At 51.4% G+C, this 25,584-nt stretch overlaps 1 protein-coding gene across 6 annotated transcripts in view; it reads left to right on the top strand.

Moving 5' to 3' along the window:
• The first annotated feature begins 16,018 nt into the window (after positions 1–16,018).
• The window catches only part of IGSF9B (immunoglobulin superfamily member 9B), a 106,935-nt gene continuing 97,369 nt past the window's right edge, over positions 16,019–25,584 (top strand). For all 6 annotated transcript variants that reach the window (XM_050921535.1, XM_050921532.1, XM_050921537.1 and 3 more), the window contains exon 1: positions 16,019–16,275. In XM_050921535.1, coding sequence (XP_050777492.1) covers positions 16,197–16,275 — 79 coding nt within the window. In that variant the 5' untranslated portion in view covers positions 16,019–16,196. The remainder of the gene's footprint in view (positions 16,276–25,584) is intronic.

Below are 25,584 nucleotides of genomic sequence, written 5' to 3'. Positions count from 1 at the left end.
CTGAGGCTCAGGTAGTGCAGACAGCTTGGGCATGCTGTGTGCTCAGAGTAATCCTGTTACAGGTGGATTTCCTGATTGTCTGACAATCATTTTAAAAGGGGGAAGATATTGTAATGGAACACTGCAGTGGGGAGCTGGTTGGAATGTCTCGGTATTGCATCACAGAGGACGTGGGTGAGGTTGAGCAAAGAAGGGACAGTGGGCAAGTTTCAAGAGCCCTTTTCTTTAAAAGAAAGAAATGGCGAGAGAGAGTGCAGGATGTTGGTGAAAGGCCCTTAGAGACTGATGTCCTGTTCACCTACAGCCTAGGTTCATTGCGAGGAAGGGGCGCATAGTGAGTTGTCCTGCCGATGGGCCTCAGCCCTGTCCCAGGTGATCAGTTCCAGCAGTAACAAGGGAGATCAATCTCTCTGGCCCAGGCATGGCTTGGCATCTCTACCACAGCAGCCACGGAGCTAGTGCCCATTGCACTGGGGATTTGTGAAACTTCGTCCCATGATACTGAGACCCAGCAAACTCAGCCCACCCAGCCTCATAGGAGCCATGCAGGAGCCCTAGCAAACTCAGCCCACCCAGCAGCCACCTCAGACTGTTTCCATGTGCTGAGCTGAGGGCAATCTGCAGGCACGGCCCAGATGAGGGGAGGGCTATTATAGCACCCAGAGTGGATGGGGAGGGGCATGAATATGTGCACCTGGGCCCTCATCAGTGGCTGTCCCTGAACGCCTTAACAAAGGCTGCTTTGAGCTTCCTGAAGCCTCTTGGCCAGTCTCCAGAGAGCCCTGTGCGCTAGCAGGACTTCTTTCCCAGCTCGAGCAGAGCTAAGAACTGGTTTGTTGGTTTGGTAGCTGACCCCAACATGCCCCAGTAAAATCTGGGTCCCCTTGAACCAAAACACAGCTTTTGGGGAGTTTCAAAGTGACACACATCCAGCAATGGTGTTTGGGTTGAAAGGAACGTCGATCTGCATTGATCCCAGCCCCTCCCTGGGGAATGTCTTGAACCATCCGTGTCCCCTGAGTAACCTTGGGTGCTGGCCAGGAAAGGGGTTGGGGGGGCTGGCTGTTCCCAGCCAGACCCATCCCCTGCTCTGCTGGCTCCCTCCCCTAGTTCCGCTGCCACAGGCCGGCCTTGCTGCACCTCAGTGTCTTGCTCTCTGAAGCTCCCAGCTGGCATCCTAGAAATCGCTTTGTTGTGGGCAGTGCCTGGCCCAGGCCTCGTGTGGGCAGTGTCTGGCCCAGGCCAAACGGGATACCTCATTGAGGGGTATTGGTACCAGCAGCCCTGAACAGCCTGTTCCTGCTTGCCCTGTCTTGCCCTCTCGTGGGGGGAGGAAACCCTTCTTTCAGCTCTCCCATGAGCAGAGTGCACCTCAGGCTCCCAAACAAGTCCTGGAATCTGCAGGGCCCCTCGGTGCAAAGGCTTCGGGGTGAGATGGTGGCACCTGCTGCATAGCAGGGTGGGTGCAGGCTGGGCTGCCCAGTTGGCTAACTGTCAGCAGGGAGCCAAGGGCGAACACAAACCGCCTTCCAAGGGGTATATCATTAGCCCCATTTAACAAAGGAGAAGAGTGACCTGCAGGTTGGGAAGGTACTTGCCCAAGGTCACAGAGCCAGGAATAGAGCCCAGAAGTCCTGGCTCCTAGCCCCCTCCCCTGCACTAACTACTAGGATTCACTTCCTTTGTATGTGCTTTATAGTCCCTGGAAAGGCCTAACAGCAGCCGAAGGAAGGAAGGAAAGATGAAGGGAGAGTGAGGCAAAAATGTGGCTGCATTGATTCAGAGCCTGCTGTTTGTCCCATTCCTCCTTCGTCCCTCAAGCAGGGGTGATTCTGTCTGGTATTCATCTCCCTGGACTTGTCGTCTGCCCCCAGGGAGGTGCCCTGAGAGGCTGGGGAGCCCCTTGAATAATGATCAGCTTGGCTGCCTTCTTGTCATTCAGTGATGCCCTTGTGCTTCTTGTCTGCAGGATGGAACTGGAGATGCCAAGTGGAGGGTGAACTGGAGGCCAAGCACAGGCCATAAATAACCCCTTCTACAGCCAGCTGATCTCCAGTCATGGAGCCCTGGCCTTGTTCATAGGCTCCTCCCAGCTCATCACATTCGGAGAGGTCTGAATGGAGGTACATGCACGCTCTCCTCGCTTGCTTGCCACGTTCTCTCCGTTCCCTCACCTCACTTCCCCTCCCTTCTCCTTTTCTCTCTCCCGCCATCTCTTCCTCTGTTTTCCCCATATCTTCTGCCGCTTCACACTTCCCCTGGGTTTCTCCTTCTTGCTCTCCATCCTGCTGTCTCTTTCACCCCAGTCTAATTATCTTTCCCTCCCCACCCCTTTCTCTTCACTCCATTCACCTGCTCCAACCCATGTGTCTTGTTCCTTTAAACCCTTTGGCTTCCTCCCTGATGTCATTGGGAATACAAGAGACAGGGTACGCTGGGTTAGATACACCAGCTCTCACTTCCCCGTGGGAAGGCCTGGGACATCATTGCTCAAAAAGCCTGTCTAATGGGGCAGTTCTGCTTCTCTCCTCTCTGCAGCTGGGGCATTAGGGCATCAGCTGGAAAGCACATGACATCCTTACGCTGTTTTCCTGCAGTCTGTCTATTGGCCTCAGAGTGACACAGCAGTGAGAGCTGTGCCTTTCCTCCGAGCTGAACTCTCTTTGAAGCCGCCTGGCCCCTCGGAAGTGGCGTTGGATCTGGGAGAGACAGCTGTTGAAAGGATCTGCGTTGGGTGCCATCCGTTCCTCCAGCCCATGAGGCATGAAGGCCAGGGAGGGAAGCAACCGTGTTTAAAGTTCAGCTGGGCTTCTTTGGTCAGCAGAGGAGAGAGATGATTGCAGAGTGAATCTCAGCCTGTTTTCCCTGAGTTTGATGTGGCGGGAAGCAGAGAATCAGCCCAGGAGAGATCAAGGAGCCAGCCTCCAGGAAAACGGGCATGAATGAAAGGAAGAGAAGTTGGCTTGTGGCCTTTCGCTCCCCAGGATTTATCAGCTCAAGATGCAGGTGAAAGGTCTACTGCATTTGAGTGCCCATGAGTGGGATTGTGGCAGAGTCCATTTGACTCCAGTTCGTGGGGCTCGGGCTGCCGCGTTAAAAATAGCCATGCAGACATTCGGGTTCGGGCTGCGAGACTCCACAGAAGTCAAGTTGCAGTAGGGGAGGTTTAGGTTGGATATTAGGAAAAACTTTTTCACTAGGAGGGTGAAATACTGGAATGGGTTACCTAGAGAGGTGGTGGAATCTCCTTCCTTAGAAGTTTTTAAGGTCAGGCTTGACAAAGCCCTGGCTGGGATGATTTAGATGGGAATTGGTCCTGCTTTGAGCAGGGAGTTGGACTAGATGACCTCCTGAGGTCCCTTCCAACCCTAATCTTCTATGATTCTATGATCAAAGATGGTGGTAACTGTCTGGGGGACAGTGACATGGTGACTTGAAATGGGCTGGAGCTATTACTGCCACTGTTCAAGTCTGATCCTGTTTTCTAGCAGGTAAAGCCAGATAAATGCAGGCAAAAGCGGGAGAGAAACAAACAGCAAAGACAGAAAATCTCTGCCTCTGAGGTTGCCTTTGACTTGCAACCTCACTGTTGGAAAAACCAGGCCCAGCACATGATCTTGTCAGACGCGCTGAGACCTGGCACACTTGTACTAGCAGAGGTATGTTTGGGGCTCTGCATTTAGTGGCTTACAGCAGTGTTGACAAATGTACGTTCTTGGCCAGCTAAGCTAGACTCCTTAGACAGAAGGCAAAAGGGGAGAGGTAGGAAAGAAGACAGAGAAGGAAAAGGACACATGGGGCAGGTGTGTGTGGGGAAGTGACAGTCTCACGTTCCCAGTGGTGGCTGGGATTAGCTGGAGACAGTAGAGGTGGTGATGTCATCGGGCTCCCTCCGTCTGGTCTGGTCAGGACCTCTCTCTGGATTAGAGTGAAGGTTTAGGGTCCCAGGAAGAGTTGGGGTGGCAGCTGTGATGCTGAATCTAGTTCCTTCCACTTCCTCTAGTCAGCCAGCGTAGCAGTAGCCGCTGGCTGTTAATCCATATTTTCCTCCTAAAATCTTATTTTTAAGAAACCCAAAAGGGAGTGATGGGAAGAAGAGGCCCCTTCTCTTGTTTTGTCTACCCATTTGGCCTAATTTCTGAGGCACCAGTTTTGGTTAATTGATTTTCAGTCTCATGCTGTTCTTGTTTACCAGGCATTATCTTAGGACAGTCCTTGAATCAGTTGGCCTTTTTGTTTGGACCAATTCAGTTTTTCTCTCTCTTCTGCACGTTTTCTCACCAACACTTGTAGATTATAGTGACGTCTTAGGAATGTACACTCATGCTCACAATCAAGGTACAGTTGTAGGTCCATTTATAAGACTCCTCAGCTGGACACCTGCTGCTCCCAGCTTTGTCCACAGTGCCTGTATAGTCCACACCCTGAGATCAGCTCTGCTCAGCCCCCGGTTTTCATTTCCTGCCAGAGGGGGATGCACTTGCAACCTCAGCAGGTGGTCACTTCTTCAGTTGGCTTTTTCCTTATTCAGATGACAGTGAAGAGCTAGCTAGGTGATCTAACCTCAAATTATCAGTCAGGACTCCTCTGTATTGGAGAGGGTCTCACTCACTTTCCTGTGCTCTGCTACCTGCTGGGGAGGGAACCCTTGGTCACTGTCTGGAGGTTCTGCCAATTGGGAACTGAACCCCTGGCCCTAGTTACTGTCCAAAGGTTCTGCCAGCTGGAGATTTAACCTTCAGGAGCTGTTGGCTGTGATGCAGGAATGTTTCGTTTTCCAGGTGTTTCTTGGTCTCTCCCGCTCTAGCAGCTGGAATTACAGAGCCCACATGAGTTGGGGAGCAAGACTCACCATTTGTGTATCCTGCACATCACTGTATCTCAGGCCAGGAGCCCTGGTGATTGGTAGGCAACAGCTCCAAAAGACAGTAGGAGTTTCTCCCTCTGGGCTCATCTATTAGAAGCGTGTCTCTCCTGGAAGCCTGACAGTCACAGTGGGGCTGGTCTCCTCACCTGTGGGCGTTGTGCATCCCTATGAGGACGGGTGGTGCAGGGAGCAGTGAAAGGGGGCAGGGACTCTTGGTGCTAGAGATCCAGGTCCTGTGATTCAGGAACAGCAGTACTTTGTGTTAAGGGATCAGGAAAGGAAGCGGGGTCTAGAGATTAGAAGGGGGAACTGGGCATCTGGCTTTGACGCCGCCTCCCCGTTCAGCCGCTGACTCCCTGGATGACTTGGACAAGTCACTTGCTCTCGCTGGACAAGATTTTCTAAAATGCTCTAGGGCCAGGTTTTCAAGTGTTCAGCACCCAAAATTGGGGCCAGATTCTCCAAACAGCTCAGCTCCCACTATGCTAAGCACTATGGGAAATCTGGCCATTTTATTTTGGAGCCTAAATGGGATCGGAGCACTTCTGAAAATGAGGACCTCAGTGCCTCAGATTCCCCACGTGGAAAAAAAAAATGGAGATAATGCTACTTACCTGACAGCCAGGGCTGTTGTGAGGCCTAATTCATACGTCTTTGAAATCCTCCGATGAGAAGCGCTGGAGATGTACAAAGTATCGTTGTCATCGTCATAATGAATGAAGTCAGCCCGGTCTCAGTGCGGTCTGTAAGCCGTCTAAGAGCACTGTACTCACCCTGTGGCTCCCCTGTTTGATTACATATCGTCCCAGTGCATCATTATGTAGGTGGCAAATGTAGCAGTGCTGGGATTGCTGCATGAGCCCATGATCTAGATAATATTACACCACAGTTACATCCGAGATGGAAAGCAGTTACAGTGCAATTAATGTCACTGAACAGAACATGCTTCAGCTCCACCCCTCTGCCTTCAATGGAGCTCCTGGGTTTACTCATCCAATCAGAGATGCTGTATGTGTGGGTTAGAAATGTCTCAGCATGACTGTGCTGTGCTGTTGCAATCTGTAGAGGAAGGGGAGTAGCTTTGGGGCCAGATCGTCAGCTGCTGTAGGTGTAGCCACGTTGTGCCTGATTCTCCACAGGCCTCATCCTTGTCGTCATTTCACACCAGTGCAAATGGGCATGCTAGAGCATTAAACTCACTTTGCACTGGGGCAGACGGCTACCCAAGATGGAGGGTAACGGAGACAGTGGCCCACCGCCTTCAATTTACACCCATTGCTGTGCAGAGAATGTAGGACCCATGTGAACGCCAGAATTTCTCACCTCCATTTCCTCTTACAAAAACCCATCTGCTCCGAGGTTGAGCTCTGTGTTGCTTTCCTGAAAGGGACATCGGGCAGATACAAATCAGGGCATCTGATTCTCCACCCTGTGAGCCCAGGAACAGTGAGGAGTCACTGCCGTGAAGAAAGCTGAGCTGGAGCAGTGCAAACTGCTCTAAGTGACAGGAGAGTCGGGCTCTGTATGGGATATCTTGTTCAGCATCTTTCCCCGTGTTTCTGCTGATGCCCTACGGGGCAAATTCTAGCTGCCCTGAATGTATATGCTGTATGGGCGGGGGGAGAGCCACACGCAGGGCCTAACATCCTAGTGCACTTGTGCACAATGCAGCTGATGGCATGGACTGAAAGCAAGTGGGGCAGCTGCTGCATCTATCAGGGCTGCACCCTCAGAGTGCACTGAGGGCATCAGGTAGTGGTGGGAGTGCAGCGCTGTGGGGAAATGCACATTTCCCACTTTGCTGCTGGTGCAGCAAGTGCCAATGCTCTATATGCTGTCCCCAGTGCCCTATGCAGACATGGTCCCCCTCACCACTGCTGCAGGGCTCCCTGGCTCAGCCTTTCCCTGCCCTGATGGCTGAGAACTATGACTCAGCCCTAAGTTATTACCATGGCAAGGATATTAAAGCTGAATTCCCCTTTCCCCGTGGAGGCTGGCTGTTTTTCTTTGCAGCCCTTCCCTTAGTTTAGTTAGGGAGCAATTCATTCCTGGCCTGCATGGGGGTGAATCTCAGCCCAGTGATGCTAAACCCGTCGGCTTCGCTTCCTGGCAAGGCTGTTGGGTTTGAGCTTCCTTCACAGTGGAAGGAAGGTTAATGACTCTCTTCTGATTTTTGTGTTTTACAGATGCAGGGGGGGAAAAAACAGCCAAAAGGAACTGAGATTATAGGAAATTTTTTTTAAGACTTTGTGTAAAGGACCTGAGGCTGTTTTCTAACTGTGGCTGAAATGGAACAAAGCGCTTCAGCATGCTTACCCACATCAAGGAGCATTAAGCATATGCGTAAAGTCAACGCTCGCTCAAGTGCTTTGCTCGATCAGGGCCAGCTTCCTAGGCCCCGATCCTGCATTGGGCCCTTGTCCCAGCATAGACCCCACAGATGCCAATGTGTCTCTGGGGAGGCCCTGCAATCTACTTGCATGGGGCAGTGAAGATGAATCCGGGGTTAGACCCAGGGAAGGATCCGACGGGCAGTGATTTATCTCTTTCAGGGATTTATTTTTCTGTAATGTTCAGATATTTTCTCTGACGATGAGGTTTGGATAACCTCACTAAAGAAATAAAACTGTTAAGGTCTGACCGTCCCAGTCATCTCCATGGATAATGCAGCCTGTGACCCAGGTGCCAGCTGAGTTGGAAAATTTGGGGCCTAATCTTGCACCTTCAGTTTCTTTTGAAGTCAGTGGGACTGAGCATGCTCAGCATCCAGCAGGAACAAACCCATTTTTTTATGACTTCAATGGACTTTGGGTCAGGCCTGTGGTATTTTATGCACAATGGGCCAGATCCTGCCTCCACTGCAGTTAACGGGAGTTTTGCTATTGACTTCAGCACAGCGAGATCAAGTTACACTCTTTACTCACCTGAGGAGGAGTCTCACAGAAGTGAATGTGACCGCTCATGTGAGGAAGGCAGTAAGGATTTATCCTAATGGGACTTTTTGCGTAAGTAAATATCACGCACGTGAACAAAGCTTGCAAGATTGGGCCCAATGACTGCTTGAATCCTGCTTTTCCTCCTCCCTGAAGCGTTAGGAACTTGCCTCCACTCCATCAGAAGGCATTTTCCCCACTTCTCTGGGCCAGGTGGAAATGCAGAGGAGAGGGGAGACTAAGAGATGGTTTTGTTAGAAAATTGACAAGATAAGACTGGGTTTTGTTACCAAAGCTGAATCCTTAGATGAGGTTAAGACATGACACACGATTCCTACAGCCTGATATGGTGACTGTTCTACAAGTCAGTCTACTGGTGGGATTGATGACTAGCTCCATATGTTAGAAACTGGCTGATGAGAGGGAGAGTTGCAAATCTGATTCAATTGACCCTCCCTGCATGAATTACCATGTCTCTCTTTAAATACCACAGGTGGATTGTTCGGAGACTTGGTGCCAGAGGAGGAGAGGAATGTCAGAAGTCGCCTGTGCAAGCCAGCTGCTACTATGAGCCAGGAATGAACAGCTGATCACCCAGGGAAAGTGAAAGGAGAAATGCGCCTAATAGAAAAGACCCAGCGCAAGCCACATGCAGACTTGAGCCCGTTTGACCATTTGTCCTTCAAAAGCTCAGTCAAGGGGCTGTTTTGTTTTTCAGATCACAGCTTTGCTGTATTCACAGTGACACTTAGGGCTGGCTCAGCATTTCCATTTTAAGCTCTCATTTTCAGGGGACTTGTGTGTCTGGGAAAAAAAAAGCACCCAGCCCTGATCCCATCACTCTCAGGGATGCAGCATGGATGGGGAGCCCCCCTGCTCTGAGAACTGAGCTAGGGGGAGGACAGCTATGAGATAATCAGATCTGATGCATGGGGTACAGAACCCTCTGAAATGTGGGATGCTGTGGGACACTGTGCCCTTCCCCCAAACATGGGACGCAGATTCCTGACAAGTAGGATACAGATCTCTCTGTGGATCAAGCACTAAGACATTATGTCCTGATGTTGCAAACACTTACACGTGTGAGTAATTTTATGCAAATACAATGAAATTTCCCCATTGGTACAGGGCCAGCACATTAAGCCCCCATTGAAGGCTTAAGTGTCATACTGACCTCACCCAGGCCCCCAGTGCAGGGGTGGATTTCACGCATTGAGTGGTCCCACCAGTTCTGTGCCTAAATGTTTGCAGGATCAGGGCCTCAGCTTGTTCATTTGTGATGGAGGCCTGGGGTCCTGCCAGTCCACCATTACTAGGAGATTGGCCCTCTGGCACATGCAAGGCCCAGCCAGCATGCCTCTTTTTCAGAGTCCCATGAAAGCAGGTGATTTGGGGGATTCCAGATTGAACACATGAATGAATGGGATCACATGACTGCCTCTGTGGATTGCATGAAGCAGAGCTCTGAGATCCCTCTGGAAGAAGTCAGGAGTGGTAGGGGGTTTTAGAAAGACAGCCCTCAGGAGCAGGCTTGTGTTGCATGGAACTTGGTCTGTTAATAAACCAAACCCCAGAAAAGAAAATAATTTGGAAGCCCTAGCTAGGTACTGTTTGACTTACAGAAAGGGAGCTGAGGCCTGGCCAGAACAGTGATGGGTAAGGGAGTAAGCTGACCCTGTTGCATCTCTCTCAGCATGTGAGAGGCCAGAATCTGAGCCCAGGTGTTTTCTAAGGATCCTGGCCAGTCCTCTGCTCTGTGTAATGCACAGAGGCAGCTTATCAGCTATTTTAAATCAGTGCAGCTCTATTGATGCATATGCAGCTACATGCGTTTGCACCGCTGAGTCTGCTGCTGAATCTATTCTAAGTGTTTTGGTTGTAATCTTGGGGGAAAAAAACCAACTTTTTTTTATATACTCGTTATTTAAAGATGGTTTAAATTTAACAGTGGCCAGTTGTCAACTGACTCATCCATAATTAGCATGACATGGTTGTGGTGTATTTTTGGTCGTGGGATAGAAGCAGCAGGGAAAGGCCACGTTATTGAAGTTTCAATCCTGATGTTTGGTAAGTTTGTTTAGTTTTTTTGTCATTTTTTTCTCTCTCTCCCAATGACTTTGAATATATGGGTTTTATGGCTCCTCGGAGGCAGCCAGCGCAACAGATTAGTGGGTAGTGGTTCCAAAGGGGACAGGCTCCACAGGTCAGCGAGGGGGAAAGGGGAGAGAGAGATGAGAGCTGGGTATGTCCTCGTTTTGCTGCTGAAAGTTCAGTTATTTAAAAAGTGCCTCGATGGAGGTTTACACCCTGAAGTTGCCCCAGCTCGCTGGGCAGGGACATTTCTAGCTTCAGGAACGAGTGCGTGTCCCCCATCAAAGCCATGGTACCTTTTGTCTGTCCCAACTGGTCATCTGTCTCCAGAGGGGATGGGGTCTAAGGTTCTATGTTGTGGGACCAGCTGATGGGGGCAGGGGGGCTGCCTTGCGGGGGGTGAAGTTAAAGGATGTGGCATGGGTGTGTTTTGGCAGTCTTGGCATGGTGTCTGCCATGGCATGAGGTTTGTGGGGGTGGTAGGATAGAGGGTCGCAGGGCTAGTGTCCTAGACTACTTGTTCCTGTGATGGGATGGGGTGTGTCTCTCTCTCTCTCTCTCTCTCTCTGCCATATGTGAAGTTTGATCAAAGTTATGGGCTAAGCCAAGCCCCTGGCTTAGCCCAAGTGCCAACCCCCCCAGCTGGCTCTAGTTACACTATCACAAGCTTCAATAATAACTGGGATCAGGTCTGGGACCCAACCTGCCATGTGCCTGAAACTCCATTTGCAATGGGTGGGGTTCAACCCTATGCTGAGGATGGGCTCAAGGCACTACTGTATGGTCTTTGGCTAAAGAGCATTTTGGGGTGTGTTTGTACAATGCCTAGCATGATGGGAGTTCTGGTCCATGGGCTATGGTAATATAAAGTATGCACCACTGAAGCCCTAGGAAATAGAAATCAGGTCTCGTGATTCCTCGTCTGAGCCCTATGGGATGTAATTAGTGCAAAAGCCTCATGCTGGCCTTCTGGACAGGCAAGAACACCCCCACCCCCACCTACCCCCAGTGAAGTAGATTTGTGCCATCCTCAGGTGCTGAACACTGGTGTCTCCCATTGACTCCAGTGACAGCTGCAAGTGCTGCTCAGCTGGTCTCTGGAACTTGTGTGTTAATTACTTCTGGTCCAGTTAACTATTGGCCTGGCTCTTTGACCTAAACCTGTGGCCCATGGCCCTCATGCCTTTCTCATATGGATAAATGGGAGAGGTCTTCTGGCTTGATCCCAGCAGGTTGTGTGGGAGCTCTGAGGGGTCCTGATTGAGACCCACTTACCTAAAGGATGCCATGTGACCTATTGTCCTCGTTTGATCCTAGCTTGATCCCAAAACCAGACACAGAGTCAAGGGACTCTCCCATCTCTATTTAAATAAACACAGCTACAAATAGAGATGAAGTGTGAAAACAGCAGGGAAAGAATCTCATATAATTAAGAAATTAGACTGGAAAAACAAGAGTGTGAACCGACCCCCATTCTCCAAACTGACAAACATATTTTCAGTCTCTCGATGAATGATGATGGCTCCTTCTTTCTGCTGTTTGGCTCTGAAAGCCACATACCAGGAGCGAGGTTGGTCTGGCTCCATCTATCACAGGCTAACTAATGATGCTTCTGATGCCTCCCAGCTCTGGCTGTGTTTAGTATATGTGTAATTGGTGTGTTTATTTTTCTTAGAATGGGGGCAAAACCCTAGCTAACAACACCAGGAGTAGCCGTGTCTGGACAGGAAGAATTTTTTTATTGCTTAAAGCTGGAACCTACAATGTTGACTCTAACAACTTGTATAAGTATAAATAAAGCACCAAAACTCCTCTTCTCTCTGCTCTTCAAAATTTCTTCCTTCCTGTTGGTTTTCCCTTTAGAAGTGTATCTTTTTTAACTCTGTAGCAGGACTGGCTACAGCTGGTATGAAAGATGCTTGATAAAATGTCCTGTTTGCTATTGTAATGGGTGGTCCTGTCCAGTGTTCTGTGTACATAACTGAAAACCCATGTACCTTCTGGGCTCTGCTCTGGTGTCCAAGGGATAATGGGGGCTGTAGGTATTATGCCTTAGGAAAATGAGGCTCTTGGCTTACGAAGTGCAGAGTATTCATATTGCTGAGTGACTATCACTTGCACTTCTTGAAAATCAGGACCATGCTTCCATGGTTGCTGGGTGCACTGTGCCCACCAGCCTGAGTTGACGTTAACAGAGGTGGGAGTTAAGAGAAGACGAGACATCTGGTTGAGGGAGAGTCATGGGAGGCCTGATCCAAAGCCTGTTGAAGAGTTCCATTTATATCACTAGTCAGAATTTTTAAAAGTCTCGGTTTGCTAGCAAAGCAAACTCCTTCGAACTTGGGCTATGAGTGGTGGGAACCTCTGCAAGGTCTCTTCTGGCCTCGGGGTCCCTCTCCCCATAACTGCCTTCATCAGGCCATCTAAAAGCTTGATGCTTAATGAGCATAATTAAGAAAGCTAGTGAAACGGGTGTGTGTTTTTTACTCCCCAGTCTTGCCCTATTCCCCCATGGCTCTCAAAACTGCAGTAACAATCTGCTTTAAGGAACTTTTCTGTCTATTTCCAGGGATCACAAGAGGGATGAAAATTAATCTGAAAGGAAGAACATCCGTAATGCAAAACCAATCCCCAAGTAACACACAACTAACATGGCCATTGCAAACATAGCTTGGGTGGGAAGCCAGGTCTCAGGTTCAGTTTGTAGGTGTATTCACAAAGTCACATGCTTTTCCCAATCCATGCCTCTCCACTCCCAGCCAGGGCCCAGATCCTCTCTCTCCTCACAGCTCTCTGCTCCAAAGACTCCCAAACTGCCTCCTTGTCATCTTGCCAGGAAGCTGAGTGCCCTGCTTACCCCTGTGATGTGTTTCAGGAGAGGTGAGTCTCTTAAGGATGGTGCAGGGGGCAAGTGTGTATCCCTTGTGGGGCATCTTCAGGAACAAAGGGGTGGAGGTCTCTACTCACTGTCTCAAAGTCCTTCTTATCTACCCACTAAGATTCCCCTCCTCCACCCGCAACCTCCTCTGCTGCTCCCTTTATGTCCAGTTAGTGATTTACTGGTGGTGTGGTATGGTACTGCTTGGAAGGCCCCACAGTGCTAGGTGCTGTACATCTCAATAGTGAGACACTCTTCCCACCTGGCAGATCCCACAATCTAAACCAGTGGTCCCCAACCTTTCATCTGGCAGACGCCAGACAAAGGACTGTGGCGGTGGTGGAGCATCTGCTGAAATGCTGAATTTCTGCAGCATTTCGGCGGCGACGCCTCTTGATGATGCCACTTGCCGCCTACAAGCGACGTCATTGAGAGGCTCGCCACCAACAGGCCACAGAAATTCGGTGGCAGTTCGGTGGATGCTCCACTGCTGGCCAAGACATGGGCGCATTTAGGTGGCCCCCATGGGCACTGCATTGGGGACCCCTGATCTAAATGGACAGGGCAGATGAAGGTTAGGAGAAAGAGGATGTCTGACTCCCTTTTCTTGATAGGCATGCAAGGGGGAGAGAAGGGTCAGATTTTTCCAAAGGTTTCAGCTCCCTTGTGCATGTCCAAGTGAGTGGTCAGCTGTTCCCAAGAGCTCCGTGTATTGGGTGCTATGGAGCCCACATGGGAGCGGCTCCATGCTAAGCACTCCTTTAAACCTGCCTGTGATGCACCCAAGGTCAAGCAAGGAGTCTGTGGCAGAGGTAGAAACTGAAGCTGTGGGTTTCAGTCCAGTATCTTAGTTACAAGACCTTTCCTCTCTCTTGAATCTGAGTGCCCTCTCCTCACCCAACCTGGTCTTAGTCTCCTCTCCAGAGGTATTTCTGCCTCCTTTCTAGCTATCCCTGAGGTGGCAGAAATACCCCCACCATGCCCCTACTGCATGGCAGCTCCTCAGTTACTACAGCCTATGTGTTAGAAGCAGGGAGGCCTTTAACAGCAGGGAGCTCTCCCCAGATGTGGCTGTTCTAGAAAGCCACTGGAACTGGATCCTGCTGGCCAGGGAGGAGGTCTCTCAATATTTCCTTCTGGGTCTGAGAGGGATGGGGGTGGGATGGGTCTCCGCCGGCTCCCAAGAGAGCAGATGGGATGCAGGCTCCTTGGTTACGCCATAGAGGTTGTGTGTGTGAGAATGTTAGTCCACTATGCCCCCTCTTCTATCTGTAAGAGCACAGGAGAGGGGACCATCTCCAGATGACATGGAGGAAGCTAGGGGCTGATGAGGGAGGAGGAGTGTGGGTCCAATAGAAGAGAGAGGATGGTGGGGTGTGTGGCTTTGTGGTCAGGTGGTCTCCTCTGTTCTCCAGGCTTTGGCTTAATGTGTGGTGGGCACCTAAGCTAAGATCCACCTGTTCCACTGGCTCCTAGGGCAGGGTGGTTTTGTTATGGGGAGAAGCTTCCCTTGTGGAGTGACTGGGTCTATGGGAAAAGGTTTTTAGTCAGAGTGCAGATTCCTGGAGGGAGGGATGACCCCGGGTGGGGGGAAGTGGGCTTGGGGACAGAGGGGCCCTTGGTGGGAAGAGCAAGGAGAGGGGCTAGCCGGTTGCTGGGAGAGGGTAGCCACATACCCCTCTTTGAAGAAAGATAAGGAGAGGGAGTAGCAAAGAAGGGGACACCGAGTGGTGACGAACAAAGAGGACAGGGCACCACCTCTTTGTGCAGAGTGGGGAAGGCAAATGGTGAAGGGCATAGAGATAGGAGTGTAGGGCTCGGGGTGACGGAAGTGGGCACTGGGTGGGGGTGGCACAGTGGGGTGGGGGTGGAGGGAAGTAGGTGGCACAGACAGGGAGGTGGCATGTGGAGAAGGGGAACGCAGGGGAAAGGGCAGAACAGTGGGAAGAGGGTACTGGGGGCACAGTGTGGCCAAAGGGGAGAGGGTGGCATAGTGGGATGGGGTTCTGGGGATTGGGTACTGGGATAGGGGTGGCATAGGGGATGGAATGGTCACAGTGGGATGAGGTTCTAGGGATGGAGGAGGAACAGGGGGATTGGGGTGACTGGGGCTGCAGGGGAGAGAGTGGCACAGGGGCATGGAGGGGGCACAGGTGCATGGGAGTGACAGTGGGGGTGCAGGAAAGAAGGTGGAAAAGGGGGATGGAGAACAGAGGAATAGGGTACTGCGGTGGGACATGGGAATGGAGGGGGGAATAAGAGGATAGTGGGTGCAGGGGAGAGGGGAACAAGGAGCTGGGGTGCTGGGGGTGACAGTGGGGGTGCAGGGGAGAGGGTGGGAACAAGGGGCTGGGGGTGACAGTGGGGGTGCAGGGGAATGGCTGGCATGGGGCTGGGGTTCCAGGGATGGAGGAGGAAACAGGCTGCTGGGGTACTGCGGTGGGGGTGGCACAAGGGGCTGGGGGTAACAGTGGGGGTGCACGGGAGAGGGTGGGATGAGGATGGGGTACTGAGGATGGGGGTGACAGTGGGGGTGCAGGGGATGGGGGTGGGGATGGAGGAGGAAACAGGCTGCTGGGGTACTGCAGTGGGGGTGGCACAAGGGGCTAGGGGTGACAGTGGGGGTGCAGGGGAGGGGGGGTGGGGATGGGCTACCAGGAGAACAATGGGCTGGGAGTGACAGCGGGGGTGCAGGGGAGGGAGGATGGGGTACCCAGGATGGGGGTGACAGTGGGGGTGCAGGGGGTGGGGATGGGGTACCGGGAACACAAGGGGATGGGGGTGGCCCAAGGAGGAGCGGTGCAGGCTGGGGGTGGCCCTTCCCCGCCCAGAACTATCAGCAAGCGAGGGAGAAGCAGACGAAGTTGCCGGGCCAGCGAGGGGCCCTGCCCGCCTCTGCAGCCCGGGAGCCCCCTCCTGTCCTGCCGGGCCCTTGCCATGCCGTGTGAGCAGGCGGGGGGGAAAGGCGATCCCGCCGCCTTCTCCCTGGCAATGCGCATGATTCTGCGGCTCTGTGCTCTGCGCGCTCCAACCCACCTTGAAACGGGGCCTGCCTCCCTCCCTCTGCCCACCGCCCCGGCACTGGCAGCGCCCCAAGCCAATCAACGCCCACTCTCTTTCCCTCCGACCAATAGACGCCAGGCGGGGGCGGACCAGAGGAGCTAAAGAGCCCAGGCTAGGCTACGCCCTGAGACTTTGGCTGAGCTGTGCCTTAGCTACTAGTGCAGGTGCTTGGTGCATGTCAGAGAGAGGGAGAGGGGGCTGCTATAGGAAAGGAGGGATGGGGAGAGTGGAGGGGAGGCAGCAAGATCCAGGGATGAGGGCATGAAAAGGGCACCAGGAGGATCCTTTGCACCAGCCAGGGGCTCTGCAATGAATGGTCTCCAGCAAGAAGGGCACTTTTGAGATAGGATGATGCTCCTTATTGATGGTCGGTAGTACTATGATTTGGTATGTGGCCACTTTGATAGCAAGTGTAATCACCACCAGAGGACTTGCAGCTCAAGGTGAGTTGAAGTGCAGCATCTCGCTGCTGTTTCCCCCCCTGTCTTCCAGTCCTCCTTCCTCTAGCAAATAGCCTCTCAGTCTGCCTGCCCCTCTGCCTCTTGATTTTATTTTTATTATTTTGCCCGCAACCCCTGAGTTGCAAGCATCTGAGCCTTTTTGTTGTTGTTGCAAGTTTCACTCCGGGAAGGAGGCACTGTCAGGGGAATGGTATAAACTTGCAAATCTAAAGAAGCTGATTTGGGTGCCGGGAAGCTAGTTGTGTGAGTATTTCAAGAGGCTGCCTGCAGGGAAACCTTTTGGTCTGACCAGTAGAAGATGCTTAGAAGAAAGAACAGGCTAGAGAGAGAGAGTTTTTTTTCTCATACTTTTCTGAGGCATCAGAAGCAGCATGAGTTGGTATTTTATTTGTAGCCTATCGTATTCTTTGCTACAAGAGCATCTTGAGCTTTTAAGAGCGGTGGTTTCTTTCTTTTTTTCTCTCTTCCCCCGCCCGCCCCCTAGTCGTTTTTAAAGATGTGGGGAAAGCTTTCAGAGACTGTAGAGAAAGTCCAGGTAGACAAATGTAGACTTGGCCAATACATTTTGTTTGTTTGTTAAAACGTTATTTTATTAGCCAACAATTTTTTTTAAAAGTGAGCACTCAGTGTTGCCCTTTTAATAATGCTACTAGGGAGCTGGTGGCGGGCTATTCACTCTTTTTTTTATCCTGAAGAAAAATAGCAAAAGGAGGGGAATCCAGTTTAGCAGAGAAGGAATTTGTTTCTGCTGGTCACCAGGTAACGGCTCACCTTTTGTGTTAGAAAGACATGACTTTAGAGACCTCTTTTGAAGCCCTAGAATTAATAAGTGGGGGAAAACTGAGTCCTTTCCATGTATTTTTTTTAATTTAAAGCTGAGCAAACTTAATTATGTAGCAAATGCCAGGTAGGAAACATTTTTTTCCAATCTGTTGTGGACTTGTAGGTGCTTGTGATCAAATGACAGGTGCAAACTTCTAATAGGAGGTGTTGAAATCGATGCAGTGGGCTTGTTTGGGAGGTGGTGGAGAGGTAGGGGAATGCGAAATCTTATTCAGAGATGTGACTTCAGAGCAAAGGTCCTTGCCTTTAGTGATGCGCTGGTAAAATGGGCTGGCGATTCTGCTATACGGCTACCAGTTATAGAATGAGATGAGACTCCTTTCATGTGCATTGCTTATGTATGATAGTTAAGTACTTGAAATGATTCCTAATAGTGCCTGGCAAGACAGGGTTTTTTACTCCTTTTAAGGAATCTGCAGAAAAAGAGCTAGAAGCTCCTCAAGCATCTTATGAAAATGCTAATCATGTTAAAATGACCGCCCTGAGGGCAGTCAACCAAAACTCATGAAGTTTATGAAACATTAGCATGCACACAGCGCTGTGCATTGTGTTCTCGGGATTGGAGTCACTTGAATGCTGCAGAAATACTCTCGGGGGCTTTGGAATTTTCTCTCTCAAGAAGTGAACCAGATGAGCCGTGGCTTGGAAGGTGAGGAGGCTGAGTGACTGATCCTGTGTGAGGGAAGGAGAGGAAGCCAGGATATCTCTCGCCCACACCAACAGGAGGCACGCTTCCTATAGGTTTCTTTCTTCAGCTGCTTTTCACTGGGCCAAAGAGGCCTCACCAGACCTGCCACTCAAGGGGGGTAAAGTTTCTCCTGATTAAAAGCCCTTCCCTGCTTTAGTGAAGGTGCAGTAGGATGTGATCAATGCAAGGTGTCCAATATATATATATTTTAAGAGTATATCTCATCCCCCTCTTTCTCTAGGCATAGGGGCTTTGGAGCAATGTCAGGCCTGCCCTGGTCGTTAATGGCATTTCTCCAGTGGCTTTCATGCTTGGATCCCCAGGAGCATTACACTTAATAAATAAGCCTCAAATGCTCCCTTTGTGAGGTGGGTGGTATCCTCTCCATTTTACAGATCAGTAAACTGAGATGGAGATGTGCTTGAGGTTACTAAGGCAGAGCTGGGAATAGAACCCAGGAGTCCGGATTTTCCGATCTCCTGCTTCAGCCACTTGATAGCACTCCTCCTCATCAGTTGTATTGCCTCATTCATTTGGCTGTCACCAGCAAACCCCTTCAACTTCATTGAGAGTTATGGTCTCTTAGCTCCAACAGCTGTGGATCCAGAGCTGTGTCTTCAGCCAGCTGAGCCTATTACGCCTTCCAGCCAGTGGTGACCAATAGGTCATATTGCTGAAGAGGTCAGATGACTACTTCGGTTTCAGCAAATGCCTTTAATCAAGGGAGCTCGATGGAAAACACAATTCTTGACTTCTTGGCGAGCTTAATGCTTGGAAGTGAGATGGGCATCTCCACGAATGAATCATAGCAGTCCAGTGGGCTACTGCAAGAATATCTATAGTAGCCCTTTTCCACCAGCCCTCCATATAATTTTCCGATTGCCTGTATGCTTATTGGATACAAAGGACAAGAGTGGTAATTGACCCAGGTTTCCCCTCTCCACTTCCTGAACCCAAAGCTGTAGCCCTGCAGGTAAGCAGTGGTCGCCATTAAAAGTGACCCTTTCCTGACAGCCGCCAGTATTATTTCTTCTAAGTATAAGGAAAGCTGGCATCTCAGTCCCGTATTACTGTTTATTCTGGGTATTACGGTAGCACCTAGAAGCCCAAGTCAAGGACTACAGTGCTAGGTGCTGCACAAACACGGAACAAAAAGACCAGACAGTACCTGCCCCAAGGAGCTTACAATCGAAGACGCAAAAGATGGAGACAGGCAGACAGATGGGTGCGCAGGGAAGAATGGTTGCCTCTGTTAGGCTGATGTACTCTGAGGCCAAATAGTGTAATGGCCTTCAGATATGGGCCTGCTGATAGGCAACTCTACTCTCCAAGTTCTCCATTGTTGCAGGGTCTGTTGCGCCCTACCCTGATGTCAGGTATATGCTGAGTTAAGGATGTGATGTGATGTCCTCCGCCATGGTTATTCCATGTACGTTGGTGCTTCTCCCTTGCTGATGATGGGCTGCGCTTGGTATCTGTAGCTGGTTGAAAGAATTGGCCAAGCCCTTTCCACTAACTGAAATGCTGGGGTCTGCTGAGCAGGAGGATAATTTGCAGGGGCAGGTCCAGAATAACCCTCTGTCTCATGGAGAGATAAAGAGGGGAAGTTCTTGTTGCTTAAAAATACCATGAATAGAATCTCTTCTTTGCTGGAGGGTCGAGGTGCGAGTGCGGAGAAGCACTCTGCTCTCTTCTTGAGCGGAAAGGGACACTTAACTCTGCGAGTGCCATAGGGAGACCGAGGAACTCCCACCTGGGGCAGCGCCTGCATGTTAAACATGGGGAAACAGGAATTCTAGGGCAGAGCGTGTGCACTGATGGGGGTCAAGGGACTTGGTGTCATGCGTGTGTGCGGGTATACGTGCACATGTGCATTGGGGGTGTGTGTGATGAGTGAGTAGAGTAGATGTGCTGAGTGAGTGTACTATGAATAATGCGTGGGAGCAGACTGTGAGTAGACTATGCGTGGGGCGGGCGAGCTGTGTGTAGTGAGTCTGCATGTTGATGAGGCTGGAGTGCCATTGTGTGTATCATGAGTGAGTCTATTGTGGATGGTAGGAGAGTGCGTGCATGTGCTGTGTATAGTGAGCCGGTGTGATATGAGTGAGTGTGATGTGTGAGTGCACTGTGCATAGTGTGTTCTTTCCGTGTGCTGTCCCAGCTTTGCGCAGGCAGCTGACCAAGTAGACCTTGAGATTACGACAAACGGTTAAGGCAAAGTGCTCCAGCATTATAAACAAAAACAAACTGGAATAAACAATTTACATCCTACTCTACATGTTTTATAACATGTATCATTTTTGTTTCTGTTTTTGAACAAAACATCCCTATTTATTTCCTTAAACCATCTTCTCTTGGACTAAATTAAAATGCATTTGTACCAGCTGAAATATGTTTACGTAAATATTCAGTGCCTAGTATGCTAGCAAGAGCTTTGCCAGGTTTGTGTACTGAACAGTGAACTTGTTGGCATTTCCTTTATATCCTGGCCTAACTTTGGTGGTTCTCTTCTGCGTTAGGCCTCAAATCTTGCGTCAGGCCCAGTGCTCCAAGCTCTCTCTCATGCACACTGAGGGCTGTGGGGGTGTCCCCTGTGCATAATTGTCCTGTGTGCAAGGGGGCCCGTGAGCGTGTGTGTGTGTGTTGTGTGTCATGAGTGAGCATGGTAGAGGTTGGTGAGGTCAGCAAGGGCCCTGAGTATGTGTCCTATGCAGTGTGTGGAGGGGTTGTGTGCGCAGGAGGTCCGGAAGGAATTTCTCCCTGAACTCTCAGGCAGGGCAGGCTGATGGGGAGAGCTGTCTGTGGAGGGCTGCTCTGTGTGATTTCTTAGAGCAGTGGTTTTCAACCTATTGCCCACGAACCTCTGGGGCTCCACAGACTGTCTAAGATTTCCAAATGGGTCCACAGCTTTGTAGGGGTCTGAAAATGAAAAAAGGTTAAAAAGCACCGTCTTGGAGGGATGCCTAGCTGGGCCTCAGAGTCCTGGCTCTGGAGAGCTGTTCTATATCCCCTTGGGATTCCTCCATGTGCATCATCTCTGCTGGTGCAGTCCAGCAAGGTCTTACCCTTAACCTGTGGCTCTGAAGCAGGACAGAGCTAGGCAGCTGTCTGCATGAGCTTGACATATTTTGCATTTCTGCTGCTCTTCAGCAAATAAATGCTGCTGGAATTGTGGGCAGGTGTGCATGCCCCTTGTTGCTAAAGCTGCTGATGCCTCATCACAGCGTGCAGTAGATACGGTTTGGAGTCTCCTTCACATCCCCTTTGATAAGCGTCAGTGCTCCTAAGTCACTGATTGAAGTTCTTAAGGGCAACACTGTGTCGCCTTGGCTGCTGTCTTTTTTGCTTCTCTTCCCCCTTTCTGCCTGCTTCTGGCCTCTGCAGCCCTCCCCAGGTTCTTGAGGGGTGGCCAGTTGGCAGTGAACCGATGCAGTGCAGTCCCTCCGTGCCCCAGATGAGGAAATACGTGCTGAGGAGTCACTTGGTGACGGCAGGATGCTGTGCTGTGACTACTTTGGCTCTGTGGTCCTGCCCTTGGCCTGATCTCTTTGAGTGTTAGCCGGGAGTCTGCACTTTGGCTACTTGGGGGTCTGCCCTTCTCTGTCCATCAGTTTTGCTGCAGGGCGGAGGTGGGTGTGTAGCTGTCTCCCTTGTGTTCTCTGTCTCCTGTCCAACAGGAAGAAGGAGAGAATCAGGCTACAGGAGACAGGGCAGGTGGGCTGGGCTGGGCTGGGCTCTCTGCCTGTTACCGTGCCTTCTGTCTGAGCTTCTCAAAGACCTGAGAAGCATGAATGATGGGAGAAAGCATTGTTATCTCCTTGTTTCAGTTGGGGAAATTGAGGCACGGAGCGGGGCCGTGCCTTCCATGAAGTTGTCTTGAGAGCCAGTCGCAGAGCTGGGATCAGCACTGACTGATCCTGACCCCTGATCCCGTGCCTTAGTTAATTACAAGACTTGGTGATTGTCCCTGCCCTGTAAGGTGACCCTCCTCTGCCTTTCCAGGGAATTCCCTCCCTTATCTCCAGCTCAACAAGGAGTTCGACCCTCTTCATGTAAATGAGAATCACTGTAGCTGAGGTCATGGCATGGCCCTGAGACAGACCATCACTCCATCTGCGTGGGATGCACTCAGGTGCTCCCGCCGCTGCAGAACTGGCCCTTTGCAGTGCAATCTCTCAAGACGGGACTGGTAACATTGGGTGATAAGACTCCATGCTGCTCCCTTTCCAGTGTGGAGCCCCATGACTTGGCATAGCACATCTCCCCCAACATCTCTCCATCCCTTGTCCTGGATCAGAAGCTTCGATTGCAGGGCTTAACAAGCAGGGACCGGAAGGATCATTTAAGGCCTCTGCTAAAAGCTGTGGGTTCCTCCCTCACTGAAAGTAGCTCCCAGTGCCATGCTCCTTCCTTCCTACAACTTGGGGACTCCAGGGGAAGAGAGGGCAGCAAGGACCTCTCTGGCCTGGTGACCTTGCCACCACAGCCCAGCTTTCAGAGACGGCTAGGAGGCCCACACCATGGCTTTAGTAACAGCGTGGATCCCACAGAGTGGGAGAAGGAATAATACAAGGAGCGGTCAGCTCAGTGGGCCTCTGATATTACACCAGTTTCACAGAGAGGAGACTCTCCTGGGTTCAGTGGCGTTGCTGTAGCTGTCATTGGAATAAGGCCGTATCTGTCAGGGAGCTGCAAGGGGAGAGCATCTGTAAGGATAAAGTTGTGGGTGGTTTCTTCATCCTTGAGGGTTTGGATTGAAACTCTGACATTTCTCTCAACAATCTGCAGGAGCTACTCTGGCTTTGTCCCCAGGCTGCTCCTCTGGTGCTATAGGGATCATAGCTGGTGGGGCTGCTTAACTCAGCTGAAAGGGGCTGCAGAAGGTGATGCTGAACTCTGAGCCTCGGGGTCTCTGAAGGTCCTGGCTGCACCTGCTGGAGCAGCATCTCTTACCTTGTCTTGCGTGAGTTAGAGCACAGGGGGCTGGGAAATGGCATGCCAAGGACTCGGTGTGGTGTTCCATGCCTTGGATCTCAACACCCTGCTTGGGAGTTCATGGGAGCGTTTGTACTGGGCCCCATCTGCCAGGATTGTGCATCTGGCCCCATGCACCTTGCACGGTGTTGGGTGGGAGGGCTTGGCAGTGGGATTTTCACTGAGTATAAATGGGGGAGCTCTGGAGTTAGCACATCCTAGGTCGTAAGCTTTGTGGACATGGCTTTCTCCCTTCCCCTAGTGTGTCCCCAGGGCCTGGGGGCTCAGAAAAAGAGGGAGGTGCATGACTGGCTGTCAGACTGGGAATAAGGGCAGATTGTGGTGGTGGTGGTTTGGTTTAGTTGCATGTTGTAGAAAAACCCACCCAGTGAGGTCTGGGTCCTGGGACATCCCTGTTCCTCTTCTGTGCTGCAGCCACAAAGAGGAAACCTCTGGATAGAACGTGGGGTTTGGGAGAGTTGGGGCAGGCTGGGCTATTTCCACATCTATCTTTTAATCTTTGCTCAGTGGCTGAACACTTGGGTGATCTTTTCTCCCCCTCCCTGATGTCTAGTAGAGGGACAGTGGGGACCAGTAATTCCCCAACCTCCGTGGGGAGCAAAGACTAATCGGATTTATCTTGATTACTTCCCAGCCTCTAATCAAAGAGCAATGTAATCGCCCAACCCCAGTGGCAGTGAATGTCTCTGCTGGAGTCTCAGCCTGGTAGCATCTCACTGATTGGGGAGGGGCAGCTTGTGCCTTTTGCTGGCTTGCTGCCCCGTGGGATCCTCAGTGAAAGAGGCATCATGGATAGGAAGGCCCCATCTCCCTCCATGACCCCAGCTCTCTGTCTAGCGAGAGGCCTTGTTACTCCTCTCTTCCGTGCATGGGGGCATCCCCTCCGGGGAGAGACCAGAGGAGGCAGGGCTCTGAGAACTGCCCCCTCTGGAGCTGTAGCAGTGGCTCTGTGCCCTGAATAGGGGATTGAGGAGGTGGGTGCGTGTCTGGGTCCACTGCTCGGCCTGGAGTGCCCGTGCTGGCAGAGATTGGAATCTGAAGAGGGGGCAGCTGGCAGGTGTCTAAGCTGGCAGAGTACAAAGTGTTTGTGTTGGAGTTATTAGTTTTTGGGTTATAAAATCGCTGTGTCCGGAGTTGCTGTAAACATGAGCTAGTTTCATATGTACTGGCAATAGAAACCACCAGTATCTGGTTACCAGTGTTTGCAGGAGGCAGACGGGCTCTGGCTGGGCTATAGGTTTCGTCACACCCCACTTGCACCCACTGGGCCGTGCCTGCTCATACCTGCTCCTCTCCTGTTTCCTCAAGGGTGTTGATTCATTCCCATAGGGTCCTGGTGCACCAGCCGCTAGAGAGACCCCACTCTCCCTGTGGGATGGGGTCTGCTCTGAGTGGGGAGAAGGGTTTGTGTGAGGTCACCATGCAGACAGCTGGATTCGCTGGGGTTGGCTGAGTCTGAAGCAGGTCTCTGACCCTGGAGGTTGTTTCCGCTTGACTTTCCTGCCGCAGCTGATCAGTGCTGAGTTTAGGGGTGGGGGGAGCTGGTGGATGAGCATGTGCGAGCGGCTCTAGGGGCAGCCATGTAGGCAAGCATGTGTGCGCTTCCTTTGTGTCCCACTGCCCTGGAGGCGGATCCCAGGGGATGCTTGTTCTGTACGGGCTTCCCTTTCGTGGGTGTCTCCTGCTTTGTGTGCAGATTTGGCTACCAGACTCCAGCACTCCTGATTGTAGGGCTGACCTGCACGCACCCAACTAACTGCTTGGCAGCTGTCACTGTCTCGCCAGCAGAGCAGAGCGCTGCCTCCCTTAAAGGCACTGTGCTCACATTCAGAGGGAAGAAGGATCATCTCATGCATGGGGGTTGGAATGTTACTGCTGCAAGGGGACTAGGACTGATGCTTCAGAACAGGCAGCTTTGTGCTGTTGTGTTGTGCCTGGGTCAGTGTTGTGCTAGTCTTAGCAGGTGTGCTGTGTGTTGTGCTAGTCTTAGCAGTGTGCTGTGGCTTGGGTCGGACAGGGGAGGGCTAGGGTGTGGGTAGCCTGTGGCAGAATACTAAGGCCCTCCTTTGCTGCCCTTGAGAAGCACTGGTATGTGGGGATGGACCTTTGCCATGTGCATCTGGAACTAGGAGAGTGCTGCCATGGGTTGTGTCTGGTGGCAAGTTATCTCCTAACGGGAGAGTTGGGTCTGGGACTAATGTACGAGATGGGGGCTGGAGTTCTGGCTTCTACTCCGGCTATGTCACTGATCTGCTTGGTGGCCTAGTGCAAGACACCTCCCATCTCCGTGCCTCAGTTTCCCCATCAGCGATGTGTGGATAATGCCAACCTCACCAGGATGCTGCGGCTTAATTCCCAGCTGCAAAGCACTTGAGGATCTTAGCACATACCAAACCTCAAAGCTAATCCATCGATATCAGCACAGCATCTTTGTGAGTGTGCTCCCTTTCTGTGTGTTTGAAGGGGAAAGGGGCCCCCCTCCCCAGAATAGGCAGAGCAGTCCCATGGTAAGCAGTGGGTCTCTGACCACGTTCGCTGGGCCAGAAGGCATGGGGCATGAATCCTGCAGTGGGACTTGCTGAGGATGTGGAGTCTGTGTTTCGGAGGTGTGATGGAGTATCCACCCCGCACAGGGCTAATAGGCCTTAAGATGGTCAAATAGGCCAATTAACTGCAGGCTGCACCTGCTGGAGGAGGAGCCAGGGAGAGAATTGAAAGCTGGCTCTGCTGTGCAGGAGCAAGTGGGGACCATGAAGCCAAGTAAC

The sequence above is a fragment of the Gopherus flavomarginatus genome, chromosome 13 (assembly GCF_025201925.1).
Source record: "Gopherus flavomarginatus isolate rGopFla2 chromosome 13, rGopFla2.mat.asm, whole genome shotgun sequence".
Taxonomy (NCBI): Eukaryota; Metazoa; Chordata; order Testudines; family Testudinidae; genus Gopherus; species Gopherus flavomarginatus.
This window is presented reverse-complemented; position numbering and strand designations above follow the sequence as displayed.